Below are 18,540 nucleotides of genomic sequence, written 5' to 3' on the forward strand. Positions count from 1 at the left end.
AAGTTCAGGAGGAAGCCACCAACTTTGTGAACTGCACAATGGAAAGTGCAGAACAAAGGGCATTTTCAGTTTAGATCATGGCAAAATATTTGACGCAGAATGGTCCCAGCTGAGAGATCATGCATGTCACAGCAGGGTGGAGCTCCCTTTTGTGTCCTCCATATCAAATTCATAGTTTTCCACAGGAAAATACCATTGTACCAGTGTAAAGACTCCCAGCATAGGGACCCACTTCACCTTGCAAGTAAAAATAATGCTTATGAGGTGACACCTGACCTAAACTGCTGGAGAAAAATCATGGAGAATTTGAATAACCCAAAGAACAGCTCCAGATTCACAGTGGTCTGGAGTGTGTACAGCCACTTAGCAGCCCTGAAGATCTACTGCAGTGGAAGATATTTTCAGTTCCAGTCCGATATTTGGGGAACATTCATAAGGTGAATAATCTGCAGGACAAGGTGTTAGAAATATCATAAATATATATAACACGGTTAGAAGAAGACCTGTGATTCTAGTGGCAATTTGTTGATTTTTCAAGCGGTGGTGTATAATTCTGGGAATGTGACTCACTGTAGAAGAAAAAAACAAACATGATTTAGAACCAGTTTTTATTTGGTTTCATAAGAACTACCTGTATATTTACACCCGTGTAGGCGACATTACAAGGTTACATTCAGACTCTCACACTTAAACACAAACTTTATGTACAGAGATTTGAAAAATAGGGTACAACTTTTCTCCCCAAAAGGCATTACGAAAAAAGTGATTAGCAAAGTAAAAAAATAATTTTTAAATGGCTGCCCTTTTTATTTGTGTGGAACCAAAAATGAAAATTATTTTGTATATTTAAGAACAAATAGGTACAATAAACCCATCATAATATTTTGAATGAATCTTCGTGGCAATGTTTGGTAGGAAAGTAGAATTTGATGGACCTCTTTAAGCCAATATGGCTGTAATAGCATACAATAAATCAAGTGCTGCGATAACCTTACATCATATCTGTACACTTTTCAAAACCAGCTGTATACAGCACTCAATAAAAATATTAAACCAGAATATCGTGTTCAAAATATTTCTGAATACTGTATGTTTTTCTTACTGTAGCAAAACATGCAGCATCATACAAGTTTTCCTTCTTTCAGTCTGCAAAGACAAACCCAACTGCTTTGAACTTTAAACTGCTTCTAGTTAATAAATATTTACAAGCATCCATCATGTGCTATCTCATCCACGAGGAACGACCCATTCCTCCGACCGGTGGCATGCCAGGTGGTGGTATCTGGGGTGGTACCGGAGGCTGTCCTCCAGTAGGAGGGGGATAATTGGCTGGTGGCATTCCCATTCCAGGTGGTGGATGCTGAGGAACTGAATGAGTTGGAGGCATTCGAGGAGGAGGGAAGTTAGGGTTGTATGAGGGTGGAGGAGGATATCCTGGGTTAGGAGGTGGGATATTGGGAGGAGGAAAATTAGAAGGTGGAGGAACTGGCGGAGGGGGGTTAGGAGGATATACATGTGGATGGTATGGCATGTTATGATGGGATGGTGGACCATATGATGGCGGCATAGATCCATATGATGGACCTTCAGTTTTCATCAATGACTGGAGACTCTGATAACCCTCACCAGACATGTACGAATTTGTAGTAGACATTCCAGTTATGTAACTGCTGGGAGGGGGAGGAGGCCGGTGAGTAAGAGACAAAGGTTGATGTACAGGGGCAGTGTGTGACAGAGGAGGAATCTGGATTTTTGTCATATCTCCAGCATCACCAGTACCAGTCTGATCTCCATCTCCAACTGGAACAGCTGTTACATGAGGCGGCTTGCGTTCTACATGAAAGAAAAGATTTGATTATTTTTCCAAATAGGTGTAAATGTACCACTAAGTATGAAAATAAAACTAGATCATCCTCAATGTCATCCAGGCATGAGAGTAAATGAATGAAGTGGGTCATATAAATCGTCTGATCAATGTACAATCAGTAATTATAGAGTGAAGAACTATCTAAATGCTGTAGTAATAGGCTTATTGAATTACAAAAACAAAAATAGAATATGACCAGAATTTCAAAACAAAATTCAGTGTCACACAACTGAAAGTTCATTACAAGTGAATTAAGATATTTAAAGTTTCAGAGAGATGGTGGAATAATATCCTCAGTACAATGAATTAAGCTGGTAAATATGGGAAACATGAACAAGCTGCATAGAACACTAAATGCACAAATCAAGAATTAAAATTAGATTCAATCTAATACTTAACATGAAGACAATCCAATTCTAAATGCGTCAAACCTTCATTACGGGTCAGTTTTTACAGTTTCCTTCATAACTACATTTCTGTGGGGCTCTGCCCCCCCCCACCTCTCCCCCCCCCCCCCCCGCCCCCCCACACTCATCCACCACATTAATGCAATTAGAGGAGAAGTGAGACGGCACACAGGAGAAACCAACTGTGTATTATTCAACATACAGCTCGGATTTCTTTGGACCGAATGGAGCAAAAAAAGCCATTATTTTAGGAAGGGGTCGGTGTGCCCTTTTATTCAAGGGTGGAGAATTTCCTGTATACGACTGCTTTTTAAGCCACTTAGCACACATTTTTACCATTTCTTGATAATGGGTAAAAACCCCTGTAGGTAGAAGCGGTTGGGGCCTATAGAGATAGAATCAAGCTTTATGATTTTACGGTTTCGTCAAAGTAAATGTAAATTGATACTTGTATAGCGCACTACTCACCCGCAAGGGTCTCAAGGCGCTTGTACGAATACCGCTGTGGAACCCATCCTGGCTTTCCCTGTGAGGCGTCCACTCCTGGGCACCCCCAAGGTGGAGGCCAGGCATCCTTAGCGTTGTGGGGGCCGTTGTGGAGATTAAGCAAGCTATTGCCCAGAGTTGCAGAGTGGGACTCCATGATTGGAATGGCACCAAGGCGAGAATTATCAGGTCCGTGGAATTTTGAGCCCAAGACCCGCCGAGGCGGGGAATTGAACCCTGGTCCCGGGCTAGACCTCTGCATCAGGGTCTGCCGCTCTAATCATTGAGCCACACTTCTCCACAAAGTGATAAACATGCTGACAGTGCTGGATTTTGACCAAGAGGAGGATCTTGACGTGAACATACAGAGATGCCACTACAACAAGGAAAGGATGTTGGTGGCATATGTTGGAGTAATGTGGAAGTCAAAGCAATCAGTCTAATCCAAGCCAGTTTCACGATCTTAAATGACTTTTTATGAGAATATACATTACATCTGGAGATGCACACTGTTTTTTTTCTAACAATCAAGTGCCTCGCATTAGAAGCCAAATCTTCGGGATTAACCCCTTCGCCGCGGCAGGAATTCCGCCGCGGCACTGGGGGGGTTTGGGGGCAGTTGCGTTGGCGCTGTGCTCGTGACGGAACCACTCCATCACGAGTCACGGGTGAGCTGTGCTCATGACGGAGTGGTTCCGTCACGTCTCCGCCCACTGCGCTAATCGCCCGCACAGGTGGGGAATTAGCGCCGCGTGGGCGGAGCGGCCGCCAATGGCCGCAGCATGACGGAACCACTCAGTCATGAGCACACGGCACCCGTGGCTCATGACGGAGTGGTTCCGTCATGAGCACGGAAAGGATTAAACATTGACCACTATAATGACATTTCGATCCAGGATTTTTATAATCTGAGCAAGGCGTTTAAGGGAGGAAACCAGAGGTGTCGACATGAAACTAGGACAGGAACAAGTAGTACATTATCAAAATAATCCTATTTAATCTGAGGAAAACAGAAAAAAATCTTGTGCTAAAGGAACAAACGCCAACAAAGGCTGTAGTATTATCTTTCGACTTCACAATGGTGTGAAGCAGATTTTTAAGATTACTGGCTGATGGGTCTTTGGATATATTATTAAGTGACTCTACACAACTGCAGACCTATTTGGTCTCACTTCTAGGGAGTGTCTATACTTCTTATTCAGACATCTTGCTATAGATCAGAAGTTACTGTATCCAATTTATGGCACACACTTAGGGACTAGCTATGGAACAGATTTAAAGCCAAAATTAATACCCCAGGACCGAGATACTGGGCTCACCTTAATAATTTACATCTGGATTTAAATAGTTATGACTTAACAAATCGGGAGTTAGCCCTTGCCATTCTTTAAAACTGGGAAGAATTTTAAGGCAACACCTGAACTTCAGAAACCATCCTTGAGCAAGGGTTGATGGCTCTTGCTGCTGTGCTCAATTTCTAGTGGACCTGGTGAATTTTTTGCAGGGGGGCACATGAATTGTAAGTGGTTAGTCAGACAGATCATCTCTAGTAACCTGTAAAAACCTAGCCTACATGGTATTGCTTTTTCAGTTTCAACATTTTGTTTTTCAATGGTGGCATTATGCTCCTTCCTAAAACGTCTGGCACCGTCAAAAAGCATCATAACTTTGACTGGTTTGTTTGAATGAAAATAGCGGTGTGAAAAGGATAAAGATTTAGTAATCACAAGAGCATTTGCAAAGTAATAGGTTTCTGAAACCAAAACTAAACCTTAAAATAAAGGTGCAATACCCCAAAGCCAATACCCCTATGTGGAGCGAGTGTCTGACAAGAGTACAATAATAAAACAAAATATGAAATCAAATAAAAAGAATAAAAACAGATTCATTAATAGATACTTCCCTAAAATGACAGTTTAAAAATTGTCAAAACACACTATTAGGTCAAATGGTCCAGCATGAGATGAATTTCTAACTGCAGGGAATTCCACAAACCTGAACAGTGAATAAATGCAAAAAAAAGGCTATTTGGAGATAGCGGCTGGTAGAATCTTGTGAACTTATTAAATAATGAACCATTTGTCAATTCAATGTGTACTATAAATTATGATTAATACAAAATGTTACAAAAAGAAAATGTGTTGAATTTTTTTCCTATTCCCACTGGCTCCTTCCTCACATATTTCCCCCTCGCCCCAGGAACACAAAAAGAAATATTGTGATTTAAGATTACCTGGGCTCTTTGCCTCCATACTACAGTACTAGACAACAGCATGGAATCTCTTGTAGTCAATACAATGGGCACCATCTAAAGAAAATTCAAACGTAGACCGGCCCTCTACCTTGCTCCAAGAATCCAATTTACTTGGATGCTGTAAGCATCATTATATCCAGTCAACTGAAGCATTTCTTAGCCACAAGGACTCCACTGTACATAATGTGATTCTCCTAGTCACCTGGTCATCCTCTTCCTACTGCTCAGCCACTCTTGTATTGGGTGAGTACATAACCATGTTCACAGTATTACAATACACATGATAGTATGTTCAAAGGACCACGTCCTTTGTGATAGTTACTGATGTGGCATGAACTGGAAAGGCCTCTGATATTATTGAACACTAAGCCTTTCTTCAGAGGGAAATACAAACAGGCAGACACCTGGGCTCAGCCAGGCTGCTTGCACAAGTTGGCTGTACTCGCCACACAGAGTCATTAAAAAATGTGGCTCCATCACATATCCGTTAAATCAATTAAGCCACCATCCCCACATGCTTTTGAGCCAGGTATGGCAATACCTAGTCGAGACAACTGCTGGACTGCCATAGAAGTCATACGACTGCCAGCAGCCTGTGCACGTTGACAGTATGCAGAGGGGCTGAGATAGCATGAGGAAGACGGTGGACAGGAAACTTTGGGACTTTTGCACTTAATTGCCAAAAGATTCACCATTCACAAGAGGTACCAATGAGAGAAAGGCAACACTTCAAATCTTGAGGTACATATGTGCTGGATATAAAATGTTTGAAATGATAGGGCCTCCTCTGGGCATCCCAATAGTTTGAAAGAAATGGGACTAGATATAGAAGTAAACTGAGTTCACGTTAAAGTAGTTAATACATCTATTTCTGTTTAGCACTGGAGAATAATCATACTTTTTGACTTTTTAAGAACTAGGATTCTGCTTGGAGGGCAAGAGTAGATCTAGGAGAAGCAAAGAAAGTTTATAGTCAGTCACATATTTGAAACTGGTCTTTGACAAAAATCTAAATTACTAAACAAACATGAAAATAGGGGCAAACATCCATGCTGATGTTTGTTATGGTGCTCTGTATCTTAATACATGTTTTCAGATACACATTATGTTGAAAGTGCATCCTCTGGGTAATTCACTTGCACCTGCTCCTGCTTGCGAAAGTTTTTTGTTTTTTTCAAGTCCCTGTTTCCCAAAAGGCAACTGACATCTAAGAGAGTCCAGTACAAATGTTCTACAGCACCTATTTGAGTGATTTACTCTGAATCTCATATTATAATTGTAATAATTATAAATAACACTGAAGGCACGAAAAGTGTGAGATTGGATATTCTATACGCACTTCAGTCTGGTACAATGTATTTGGTGGGTAGAAACACAAACTTATGAATCAACCATATCTAATTTAGTAGTATCTGATATGCTCCCCTTCCTCATATGATAAGGTACTGGGCGCTCAAAAGAAACACTGACAAGTTCAAAAACAGGTACAAGGGGAGCAGAGGTTTACTTTAAGTGCCAACATCGAATAGCTGGGGCCTTTATGATCGAGAAGCAAATGAAGTCTCCACGACTCTCGGATTATTTGTCTAGAGCTAATCTCCACCTCTCCATCCCAAACGGCAAGATACTTTCGGACAACAAAAAGACTGGGCCAAGATATAATAGACCATCCAGTGTCTGGAGAATACAATTGTACACCCGTCTGGGGATTCCACACGTGCATGGAATTCAAGATTCTCACCCTGCACAGATGGATCAAGGCAAAGCTCTACTGGTAGAAACACAGTAGCAAACAAAGGATTTAAGGGTTGCACAGCAGTACCAGTTTGTGCATGTCCTTGAAATGAACAGATATGAGAAGCAACTACCTTTCCGGGCTTGTTCTCCTTCACGGTTTTACTTTCTGGATGCGGACTTTCTATCCTCTGCCAGGCTGTTTTTCCACATCCTTGTCTCCCTTTAACGTTGATTGAGCCTTCGCTCTTGCGGGGTGGCTCTTCAGAGCACTGCTCTGTCTCACCGGTCAATTTCTTCTATTTTTTCATCATTTTTACACACTGTTCCCATATTCTCAGTGTTTTGGTGATGGCTCTGCGTTCTGACGCTGAAAAGTTTCTCCGACAAAAACTGACGTCTGCGCGTCTGGAGGGGCATATATGGCTCCGCTGACGTCATGTCTGTGGACGACGTCAGGGCGGAGCCGGTCGGCGTCGCCCCTGGCACGCAGAGGTGCTAAAGCGGCAAATTTCCAGATCCAGTCTGACGCCTGGGTATATTCTAAGTTAAGGAATCTGCGGCTAGACTATGTCTCTACCAGGTACATCGTTACCGAAGGTAAGTAACTCGTATTTTACTAAACTTTATGAAAAAACTGTATGTATCCCCCTTGGTACAGGTTCAAATTTGGAACAGATTAGAGTTCACCAGGCCCCTTCTAACCATAAAAGACCAACAAAGAAAGGTTGTATTTTCACCTCAACCTTATTTAATATTTATTTAGCAGATATATTTATCCAAATAAATAAAGTCAGCTGCTACTCCCCTAATTTGGGTGATGAGCCCTCTCAAAAGTTCACATGGAAGGTAGATGGCGCCTGTCTAGTGAACATCATAACCTATAACTATTTCGGAATCCAGTTTTCCTGCCATTAGTACACGTGCTGTCATTTTCTCACCATGCTAGAGTGAATGCTTCTATCTCTGATGATACCCTCACCCCTGTTAGTGGTTTGTCTTTTTGATTACCTAGTCACAGAATTATTGTATAAGTGATATGTGCTGGAGTATTTTTAGATAATGCGCTCCTCTACCCTTATTCTCCAGCAGAGCTAAGATCTCACACTGTTGTGTACATAGCCTGACTTGAGGGAGATGCCACTGATGCAAGATTGTTTGAGCATGTTTGACCTAACTTTTAACCTTTCTTAGTAATGTCCCCACTGATCTTCAACCCAGACAAGCCCCCCAACTCCTTCGGAGGCAAATAGTAAGCTTCAGTTGGTATTTCTGTGAATCTAATAATTGTGCATTAAAGCTATCGTGTGTGTGCTTCGTCACTATTTACTTGCAGGAATTTTTCAAAAGGGGTACATACCCTGGTTGCTCCTCCTTTGACTAAAAGGATGAATGCTCTTTTGTCTGCATTGTTTGTAGTTAAATGTAGTCTCCTCTTTTACACCATAATCTAATTTCGTCTGGGTAATGAAAATCTCTGCTCCTCATCAAATGTTTCTCGTTTTATGCACTATCCTACCTTCTGTCTCTAGAATACAGCATTATTCACACACAACTGTAAATCCCTGTTATGAAATAAGTATGCGGATGGAAAAGGGCAGGTGGATAGGCAGTGCTGTACACCTATATTATTACAAATCTTCCTAGTACGGCCAGTAAGCAGTGAGACGTATCAACTTTGCCTGGTCCAAGACACATCATAAAGTAGCACAGCACTAAATTGTTTTGTGCTTTCCTTAGTACATTCTAAGAGGACTCTTAGGTGAACCTCATTGATGAGGTGTCATCCCCCCCCTCCCTACCCATCTCCCTCTGCTCATGGCTAAAAAACAAAATAAAAAAAAAGGTTCCCTTGGCCTAGCCTCTGACTTTCTCCCCTTTCTTTATAATATTGTCACACAAGCACTTAACTTGGTCTACGGTTTTCTTCTTTTAGAGACTAAAAGACAGTGTCTGAAACAAATACAGAACTCAAGGCCGCGCTGACCTTTTAGTTGTAGCAGCGCTCCCACCCAAAAATGTCAGATTGTGCCAGCAAAACAGTACTTTGTTTTATTTTTTTTAAATCATCTTTATTGGCATTTTGTTAACGTATATTACACTGCATAATGGTTAGGTTACATTTGTTGTTACATCTCTTTGACACTTAGAATACAGATTTCAGAGGTGTTACCCGGCAATGTTAGTGCCTCCAGTATCTGTCAAGGGGCAGATACAAAATATCTGTTCAATGACTAATGAATTCTTCCCTCTTCACTCTGTGAATCTGATTGTTGCATCTTTCTGATGGATACATCTGCCAGTGGACTCTTCACTTTGTGAATATCCCCTATGCCAGCAACATTCGGAATTTTTTCGTAGCTCTCCACACCGACGAGGACGACGTCACAGAAGCACGGCTCCGCTGATGTCACTGGATCCATAAGAGGACCTAGTCGGCGTGATGACGTCAGTTCTCTTTTTTCCGCGCCGTCGACGCTAACCGTTTTCTGGGACTCTCCGTAGCTTGTCTGGTTACTTTGTTTTTCTGGATTGTTTCGGGTCCACTCTTGTTTCTTCCTGAAGATGTCGTCGAGGAAGTCAGGGTTCCAGCCCTGACGAGAGTGCGGTAAACATATGTCCATCATGGATCCGCACGAAGATTGTATCTGGTGCCTGTCGTCTGATCACGACGTCGAGTGGTGCTCTTGCTGCCGTAAGATGAACCCTAAGGCTTTAAAGGAGAGAGAGGTCAAGCTGTTCATCGCAAAGATAAGGAAGGAGAAGAGAGGTTGAAGGCATCGAGGTCGGGTGCGAAGTCGACGTCGGGTCATGCTTCAAGATCAAAGAAGCATAAGAAGACGGCTCTCGACGCCGTTCAGATAAGGAGATGGCTCCGAAATCGACTTCACCAGTTCCTCGGCGTCGTAAGGACTATGTTTCACCTTCTCCTTCGGCCTCACCTGTTTGTCCGGCCTCGCCTGCAGCTTCTCCGGAGAGTTCTCCGGCTCCATCTCCGGCTCCATCTCCGACGCCGACACATTCTCCGGTTCCGGTGGAAGAGGCTCCGTTACCTGAGGAGTCTTCGACTCCATTGGCTCCACCGTCAGCGCCGATTGGCCCGAGTCCGGTAATGCCTGAGTCTTTATCGAGCCCTTACCTGCCTTTCCCTGGCCCAGGTCAAGACCCATCGCATTACTTGAATGCCATGTATGGTGTCTTTTCAAGAGCAATGTACCCCTCTGGAGCACCTTCGAGTCCCATGGGTCCAATGGCCTTTAATTTGGGGGTTCCTCAGGCCCCCTTTGTGCCTTTCCTTCCAGCGGCGCCGTCCTGGCATTTCCCGGCGCCGAAGACGTCGATGCCGTTCCCTTCATCTCCGGCTCCAGCTCGACCTCGTTCAACTCAGGCTGTGCCTCCGGATCCGTGTTCGACACCGGCTCCGTCGGATTAGTGTGTGGCGCCGCCGACGCCGGTCCCGAGGATGAGATCCAGGCGGGAGGCGCAGAGGATTTTGGAAGAGCAGAGATATCAGTCAGAAGAAATGGAAGAGGGTGAACTTCAAAAGTTGGATGACTTTTTTGAAGAATTAAGAGGCAAGTGCCCTTGATTTGTCCCCAGAATGGGAGCTTTCTCCTCCATCAGATGCTGCCTCTAAGGATGTGGTTCCTTACCACACAGTCATAAGGAAGGCAGCGGAGCTCTTAGACTTGCAGCTCCCAACGGCTGAAATTAAGTCCAACATCTTGACAGAGGTTCTTCATTCCCCCTCCACTGTGGTAGAACCGTTGCTTCCTTTTAATGATGCCATCACTGAGCCCGTTATGGAGGTTTGGCGTAAGCCCTTTTCGGCTCCAGCAGTATCTAAATCTGTTGCTAGGAGATACAGGGCGGCTCCAGGAGATCCAGACTTTCTAACATCCCATCCTTCTCCTGAGTCTGGTGGTTCAAGCTGCCTGTTCGAAAAAGTCTTCTGGAGCTTTTCCTCAAGTTCCTGGCGATGGAGAGTCTAAAAAGCTTGACCAGTCTGCCAAGAAGGTGTTCTCCTCGGCAAGTATGGCCTTGAAGACCACAAATGCCACCTGCCTTTTGGGCCATTACATCCATGCCCTGATGGATTCTGCAAAACAGCTGGATCCTAAATTGTCAGAGGACAGGCAGAATTTTAATGAGGTCTTGTCGGACACTCAAGCAGCTGCACAACAGATTATACAGAGTGGTTTGGACACTGCGGACTCTGTTGCCAGGATCATGGGCTCTTCGGTTGCCACAAGAAGAAGTGCTTGGCTTAAGTCGTCGGAGTTCTCCCCAGATGGGCAGGCAACACTTCCAGATCTACCCTTTGATGGTTCTGGACTGTTTGGAAAGAAAGCGGATGCAGCCTTGGAGAGGTTCAAGGACAACAAAGCCACAGCTAAGTCTCTGGGCCTGCAGGCTCAGCCTAGAGGTTCCACATTCAGAAGGTACAGAGGTTTTGGGAGGTCGTCCTTTCGGACCTATAGGTAGCCTCAGCAGCAGCAGCAAAATACCCTGTATAAGACCTACAGGGGCAGGAACAGAGGTCGTCCACGAGGTAGTCAGTCCTCCTCCTCCTCCTCCTCCTCCTCCTCCTCCTCCTCCTCTTTCTCCCTCCCTCCTACCACTGCAAAGTAGCCCTAGATCCACCATTCTGGATAATGTTGGGCCTGTGTGGGGGGTCGGCTTACCAATTTTCTGCAAGATTGGCAATTGGTCACTACAGACCTTTGGGTTCTAAATCTTGTGGAAAATGGGTATGCTCCTCCCTTTCGGGAATTTCCTCCAAATTACCTTCCTTGCCAAGGTGCTTGCTCTGAGGACCACCTTCTTCTCCTGCAGGAGGAAGTCCTAACATTACTGAAAATAGGTGCAATAGAGGTGGTTCCAGAGCGGGAAAGGGGTCAGGGATGCTACTCCCGGTATTTCCTGATACCCAAGAAGGATCGCAACATTATCAGTTTGCGGTTCTCCCGTTTGGTCTTCCGACTGCACCTCGAGTCTCCACCAAGGTGATGGCAGTGGTGGCAGCCCATCTCAGAAGGTCGGGGATTCCAGTTTTCCCCTATCTGGACGACTGGCTGATCAAAGTGGAGTCGCAAGAGAAGGTGCTTCATCATCTGCAGGTTACAACTCAACTGTTGTACAAATTGGGGTTCTCGATAAACATGCCCAAATCTCACCTGGTGCCCTCTCAGCGCATCCTGTTCATAGGGGCGGTACTGGACCACTACTGTGTGTCGAGCATTCCAACCTCCACAAAGGATTCTCTACATACAGGAAATGATTCCTTTGTTTTACAATAGAGCGGCCGTTCCAATCCTGAAGGTCCTTCGTCTGCTTGGTCTGTTTGCTTCCTGCATTCTGTTGGTCAACCATGCACGCTGGCACACGAGGGCACTCCAATGGTGCCTCCGCAGGCAGTGGTATCAGCACAACGGAGATCTCAGGGAGTCTGTGAGGATCTCCAGAGAAGCTGCAGCGGATCTGTCTTGGTGGAGCATGGAGGTCAATCTGTCTCAGGGAAAGTCCTTCCATCTACCTCCATTGGTGGCCACAGTGATAACAGATGCATCCACTTTAGGGTGGGGTGCGCATCTGGGGTGGGGGGGATCTGGAGATCAAGGGTCTTTGGTCGCTAGAGGAAAGGTTGCTTCACATTTACCTTTTGGAATTGCTGGCGATACGTTTGGCACTCAAGGCCTTCCTTTCTTCCCTTCGTGGTCAGTCGGTTTAAGTCCTGACGGACAACACTACCGCAATGTGGTATGTCAACAAGCAGGGAAGAGTGGGGTCGCATTGTCTGCAAAGAGGCTCTGCGTCTCTTGTCCTGGGTTCAGGATCATCAGATTTGTCTGATGGCAAATCATCTGGTCGGAGTTCTGAACGTGCGTGCAGACAGTCTCAGCCTGCAGTCCACGAGTGGAGGCTCCATCAGTAGGTGGTTCGTCACGTCTTTCGGACGTAGGGAACTTCTCGAGTGGACCTGTTTGCCACTCAGGAGAACACTCACTGCCTGTCATTCTGCAGTCTCCATTATCCGATGCAGGGAACTTTGAGGGACGCGTTTCAGTTGAGATGGGACTCATCTCCTTTACGCGTTTCCTCCCATACCCTTGATTCCTCGGGTTCTGAGGAAGATTCGCCAAAGTCATATTGATCGCCCCGGATTGTCCGAGAAGGGTGTGGTATACAGATATTCTCCACCTCTCCTCGTGCCCTCCGCTCCCTCTCAGGGCAGACCTCCTCTCGCAGTCGCAGGTTCTACACCCCCACCTCCAGAGCTTACACCTTCATGCCTGGAGATTGAACGGGGCAACCTGAATTCTTTTTCTCTCCCGCCTGACGTGGTAGACGTGATTTTGTCTGCCAGGTGTCACTCCACCAAGTCTATCTATTCCTATAGGTGGTCCAAATTTGTCCTTTGGTGTGGGGAGAAGTCTTTTGACCCTTTGAGGGCTCGTTTATCTAACATCCTTCAGTTTGCTCTCTCTCTAGCTCACCAAGGCTTTGCTGTAGCTACTATAAAGGGTTATTGATCGGCTTGGTCTGTATTCCTTTGCTTGCCGGATCAGCCGTCTTTGTTTAAATCACCTATTGTATTACGGTTCATTAAGCACTTACCAACAAATTTCTGCCCACTCCATTTATTGTGCCTCAATGGGACTTAAATCTTGTCTTAACTTACTTGAAGGGTTCTCCCTTTGAACCCTTGCACAAGTGTCCCTTAAGGCTAATATCTTTTAAAACAGGCTTTCTCATTGGCATTACATCGGCAAGGAGGGTAAGTGAGCTTCGAGCTCTGAGTTCGAAACCCACGTTCTTGACCATTCATGCTGAAAGAATGGTACTCAGGACCAGGGCTGCTTTTCTGCCTAAGGTGGTAACTCCTTTCCATCTGGGGCAGTCCATTACCCCTCCTACCTTCTATCCTCCCCCTCACCCTTCCAAGGAGAAGGAGCAGCTTCACCGCTTGGACCCTAAAAGGGCGGTGAGTTTTTACCTCAATAGAACTAAAGACTTTCGAGTGGATGACCAGCTCATCGTGGGCTTCATTGGCTGCAGGAAAGGCAGAGGGGTGCACAAGCGCACTCTTTTCAGATGGATTATCTTGTACATCAGGATCTGTTACTCTTTGGCCGGTAAGGAACCTCCAGAGGGTACAAGAGCTCATTCTACCAGGGAAAAGTCTTCTACATCTGCTTTATCTAGAGGTGTTCCTGTGGAGGACATTTGTAATGCGGCAACTTGGGCCTCCCTCCACACTTTCGCAAAGCATTACTGCTTAGATACCGAGGTGAGGAGTGACAGACACTTTGCACGTTCCGTCCTTCAGGACTTTTTGGTATAGAAGGGTGGGACTGCTGTGGGAATCTATTCACAAGGTGAGGAATCCACTGGCAGATGTATCCATCAGAAGAACAAGTTACTTACCGTTGGTAACGCTTTTTCTGGTGGATACAGTAACTGCCTGTGGATTCCTCACTGACCCACCCGCCTCCCCGTTGTCCACCCTTGTATACCTACAATAGTGATAATGTGACAAAATGTATCTGTTGCTGTCAAAGGAAGTGTTATTTCTTTTGCTTTCCTGCATTGACTTCACACTGTGTGTGTTGGTTTGAATATTATGTACTGTGTATACTGTATATATATTGTTGTCGGTCCATCCGTGTGCCTCGAAGGCTCGGAAAAAAAGGGCGGAACTGACGTCATCACGCCGACTAGGTCCTCTTATGGATCCAGTGAGGTCAGCAGAGCAGCGTGCGGAGTAGTGCTTCTGTGACGTCGTCCTCGTGCAGAGCTCCGAAAAAATTCAGAATGTTGCTGGTGCAGGAGATATTCACAAGGTGAGGAATCCACAGGCAGATACTGTATCCACCAGAAAAAGCGTTACCGATGGTAAGTAACTTGTTCGTTTGTGCTTCTATTGTGGTGTTCCTCCGTGGGAAGTGACGTATTCGCCCCCCCCCCCCTCCACTTCTCACCCCTCTCATGGGCAGTTACGGTCAGATGAGAAGTGTTGTATTGCCATCTAGTAATCGTCTAAGGAAGGGAATAACGTAGTAAACGAATGGGGTGTAAACCATTTAACTTAACTGGTGCAGGAGTGAGGTACAGAGTAATGTTCGAGAGGTGTTGTGTAGGTGGAGAGTATTGTTATATAGTGTAGATCAAGGCTGGCCTGGCCCGTAGCCGTGCCTGGCGTATCAATGTGGCAACAGTACTTTCTTATTAGTAACGGATTAATCTTAAAATACTGCCAGTTTTCAATACAGGGCCTATGTTGTTTAGTTTTGGCTCCAGAGGCCATAGGCAAGCTTGTTTAACTGTCAGTTTGTTGTATGTGATTTGGTCCAGAAATTCAGAATGCCTACCACCTGTAGCTAGGACCACAAGATATAGGAGACGTCACCAGAAAGAGACGTTGCAACCCCAATACAAGACCCATAAATGTACAGCTCCAATAGATCTGAAGTAAAAGGCCGCAGGGGTGGCAAAGACCACAAGGCAATGGAGAAGGGGAGAGCGGGAGGGTGGGAAAAAGCATGAATAGGACAGTAATGTAGCACAGATAACCACCAGACCATAAAGCTCTAAAGAGAGCTTAAAACACTGGGAGGTAAAGGCACCAGAAGCCGTTAAGAACAGCACACAAACCCCTTTGTGTATTCCTGGGTTCAAGGAAGGAAAGCACAGAACCAGGATGCCCGTGGCAAGGTGAGATGGATTTAACTTTGAAGAAAGGTTTGAGGGATCCACAGGACCCGAGGTGGTGACAGAAAGCAAAAGCAATTACCGGTTGACCAAACAGAACAGTGGAAAAAAGGGCACTGTAGAGCCTGCACCTGCAAAAACACGTGGGGCAGCAGCGGCAAGAGGCTGACCCTTATCCGACAGTGCCAGCATAGAAGGAAACATATATTAGATATGCTGGAGGAAAAAGGGAGGTCATCACTTCCCAAGAAGTGGAGCTGACCCGAGGGTTTGAGAGAGAGCTGCCGAAGCAACGTGTCGCCTGCAGCAAAACCTTGTGACGGGAACCAGTATGAAAGAGACATCACACACCAGTCGAATATGTTCAGCTGCGAAAAGGAGCCCTGTTGAAACCTGCACCAGCAAGACACAAGTGACAGCAGTGGTAGGATGTCAATCGCCTGCCATAAGGTGCCAGTAGTACAAAGGCCCAGACACGCCAGGACTTAGGCATTGTGTCACAACTCGTAAAAAAGGGCAGATGACAAGCAGTCAAGCTTTACCGAACAAGAGCAAAGCTCAGAAGGCACCTAAGCCTACCAGAAGGTTGTTAAGCATACCGTGTGAATACTGGAACCACACAAAGTAAGCAAGGACCTCCTGAAGCGGATCGTGAGCAGCCCAGAAGCACAGAGTAGCAAGAAAGCAACGGCCCCATAAAGGGGCACCAAACAAGCCGGGCACTAAATAAGAGCTGGCGGAACAAGCAAACGGGCCAAGAACCACGGACACCACTGGAATGAAAGCCTGCACGGATCCGCCTGGTAAGAACACAGAGCAGATATAGAGCAGGAGGAAGAACGTTAAAACCATGAAAACGTGACCCCACGAGAGTCTAGAGTATGTTGAAATTACTCGCATTCATGTGGAAACGGAGGAGGACAATGTCCTAAGCAGTAAGTAACCCATGCCCCTTGCCCGAGAGGAACAACAGTCCCCTGCAAGACAAGAGTAGGTGAAAAAACGAGTCACGACAGTGTAAAACGCGAGGACAAATGAAAAGGTCCCGGACCCCAAGAAGCGAGTATTCTAAGGAGAACACGCCCCTTTGAGATTGCACAGCATGAACCCAAGCAAAAGCGTGGGAACCCCCGTACGGAAACAGCAGGGAGTATGGAAACCGCTGCAGAATAAGTGGCCAGAAGGAGGCCATGACCACGCACAGCAGAGAACATCACTACCTTGTAGGACAAAGCCAGAAGAAGCTAGTCATCCAAGTTACACCAATAAGCAAGCCGAACAGCGGCAAAAAGGGTGTCAGTTGTGAAAAAACTGCGACAACAAGGTGTCTTGCCAGGCGTGTGAGATAGACACCGCACGGTACAGAACATATGCCAGGTTCCGACGCACCACAGACGCACCAACAATGCTGTCCAAGGATCACCGTAGGAATAAACAAGTGGCATCCAGCAGAATGTCCACGGGGAGGCTCCATAGGAGCGTACCAAGGCAAAGGCAGAACCTAATGCCAGCAAATACCCCACATAGGGTAAGGCAAATCCCCAGTAGGGGTGTCCTCTTGGACTAAGCACACAGTCAGAGGACTGAAAAACAAGAGAAGCAGCCGAATGGCTGTACTGAACGAACATAGAAATGGCTAACCAGTCAGGAACAGTAACCGGCACTAAAACTAACTAGTACATTAAGGTAGGTGCCGTAAAAGGACCCCAAGGTTTACTGAAGCCCGGACAAGAGACGGGAGAATGCCGAATCCGCGTGGCAGTCAAAAAGATCCACCCCATTGAACGACAGATCTCTGAGGGCATCCTGAATATAATCAGGGAAGCGACTGTCGCGCAACCAACCATGGCGGCGTAAAGCCACATCGCAAGCAAGGACCCGTCCCATAGAGTCAGTTGCATCAAGGGAAGATCAAAAGGGAGAATTGTGCCATGCTCCTGCCATGCAGCAGAAGACGAAGCAGTTCTTCCCATGGCCGTTCTGAAACATAAGGGAGAAGATTCACAACTGAGTCCCAAAGAGCGGAGGATGCGCGGGTAAACACACAGACTGTATTTATAGCCCGAACGCGTGCGCTGGCAGAGGCGAAATGCAGGCGACCACAATCATCCAGCCACCTAGACTCCCTGGTGGGAGGTAACAATGGCAAAGAGGGTGAAGAATGTAAATCAAAAGCCGCCTGAACAACTAGGCCCTGAGCAGCTGGGTGAAGAGACAGACAAAGAGGATCACCTGGAGCAGGGCGGTGCCTATAAGCAACTGGGTTACCAGATGAGGGTCTTGACCATGTGCCACGCAGGATATCAAGTAGAGAGTCCCCGAAGGGCAGCAAAGGTTCTACTTCAATATGCTCCAAATGGAGCAGATCCAATAAAGGATCAGAAAGTAGAGGCACCACAAGAGGCTGAAAGCAGAGTACAGCAGCCGCCCCCTGAATAGCGCGCGTGAAGGCAGCACTAGATTCAGTTGCCATCCGTGTAGAGGAATACAAACCGTCAGTAGGAGACGGTTGAAGGCTAATCCTGCCACTAGATATTGGGAGTGGAGGAGCCGGAGACTGACCCGAAGGCTAGGCAACACAAGGCACTTGCACCCTGGCTCCTCGATCTGAGGAGTCCAGGGAAGCATCCGGTTCCAAATGAGGAGGTGTAAATGGTAATACCGGCGAGGATGGACACCGCGTTGGAGACCTATCGCCGCTCGAGGAGTCGGGGGGAGCAACCATCAAGGGAAGCGGTACCGACTTCAATCGACGCCACATCGGAGTCGCCTGGATGTCGACGACCTCCACAGAGGACGCGACTGGGACGGCGACCGACGTCGATCCTAGTGTAACCTGCCTGGAGCAAGCATGAGGTGCCGGAGCCAAGCCTGGAGTAGTACCTGGCGTCGACGCCGGCGTCTACTTCGGCGTCAACGCCGGCGCCGCCTCCAACGTCAGTGCAGGAAGCCGCACAAGGCTATGCGCTGACAGACGGGGAGGGCTGTGCTCTGGGTCATGGCCCGGTGGCGTCGCATCGGCTCCGGAATCGGAGTCGACGCACACAGCCGGTGCCGGGGAAACTTCCGCAGACGGAGAC

General features: G+C 46.5%; 1 protein-coding gene across 6 annotated transcripts in view; it reads right to left on the reverse strand.

Moving 5' to 3' along the window:
* Positions 1-591: 591 nt before the first annotated feature.
* The window catches only part of CCNK (cyclin K), a 426,168-nt gene continuing 408,219 nt past the window's right edge, over positions 592-18,540 (reverse strand). For all 6 annotated transcript variants that reach the window (XM_085626423.1, XM_085626425.1, XM_085626421.1 and 3 more), the window contains one exon: positions 592-1,833. In XM_085626423.1, coding sequence (XP_085482549.1) covers positions 1,223-1,833 — 611 coding nt within the window. In that variant the 3' untranslated portion in view covers positions 592-1,222. The remainder of the gene's footprint in view (positions 1,834-18,540) is intronic.

This window comes from Triturus cristatus, chromosome 9 (genome assembly GCF_964204655.1).
Source record: "Triturus cristatus chromosome 9, aTriCri1.1, whole genome shotgun sequence".
NCBI lineage: Eukaryota > Metazoa > Chordata > Amphibia > Caudata > Salamandridae > Triturus > Triturus cristatus.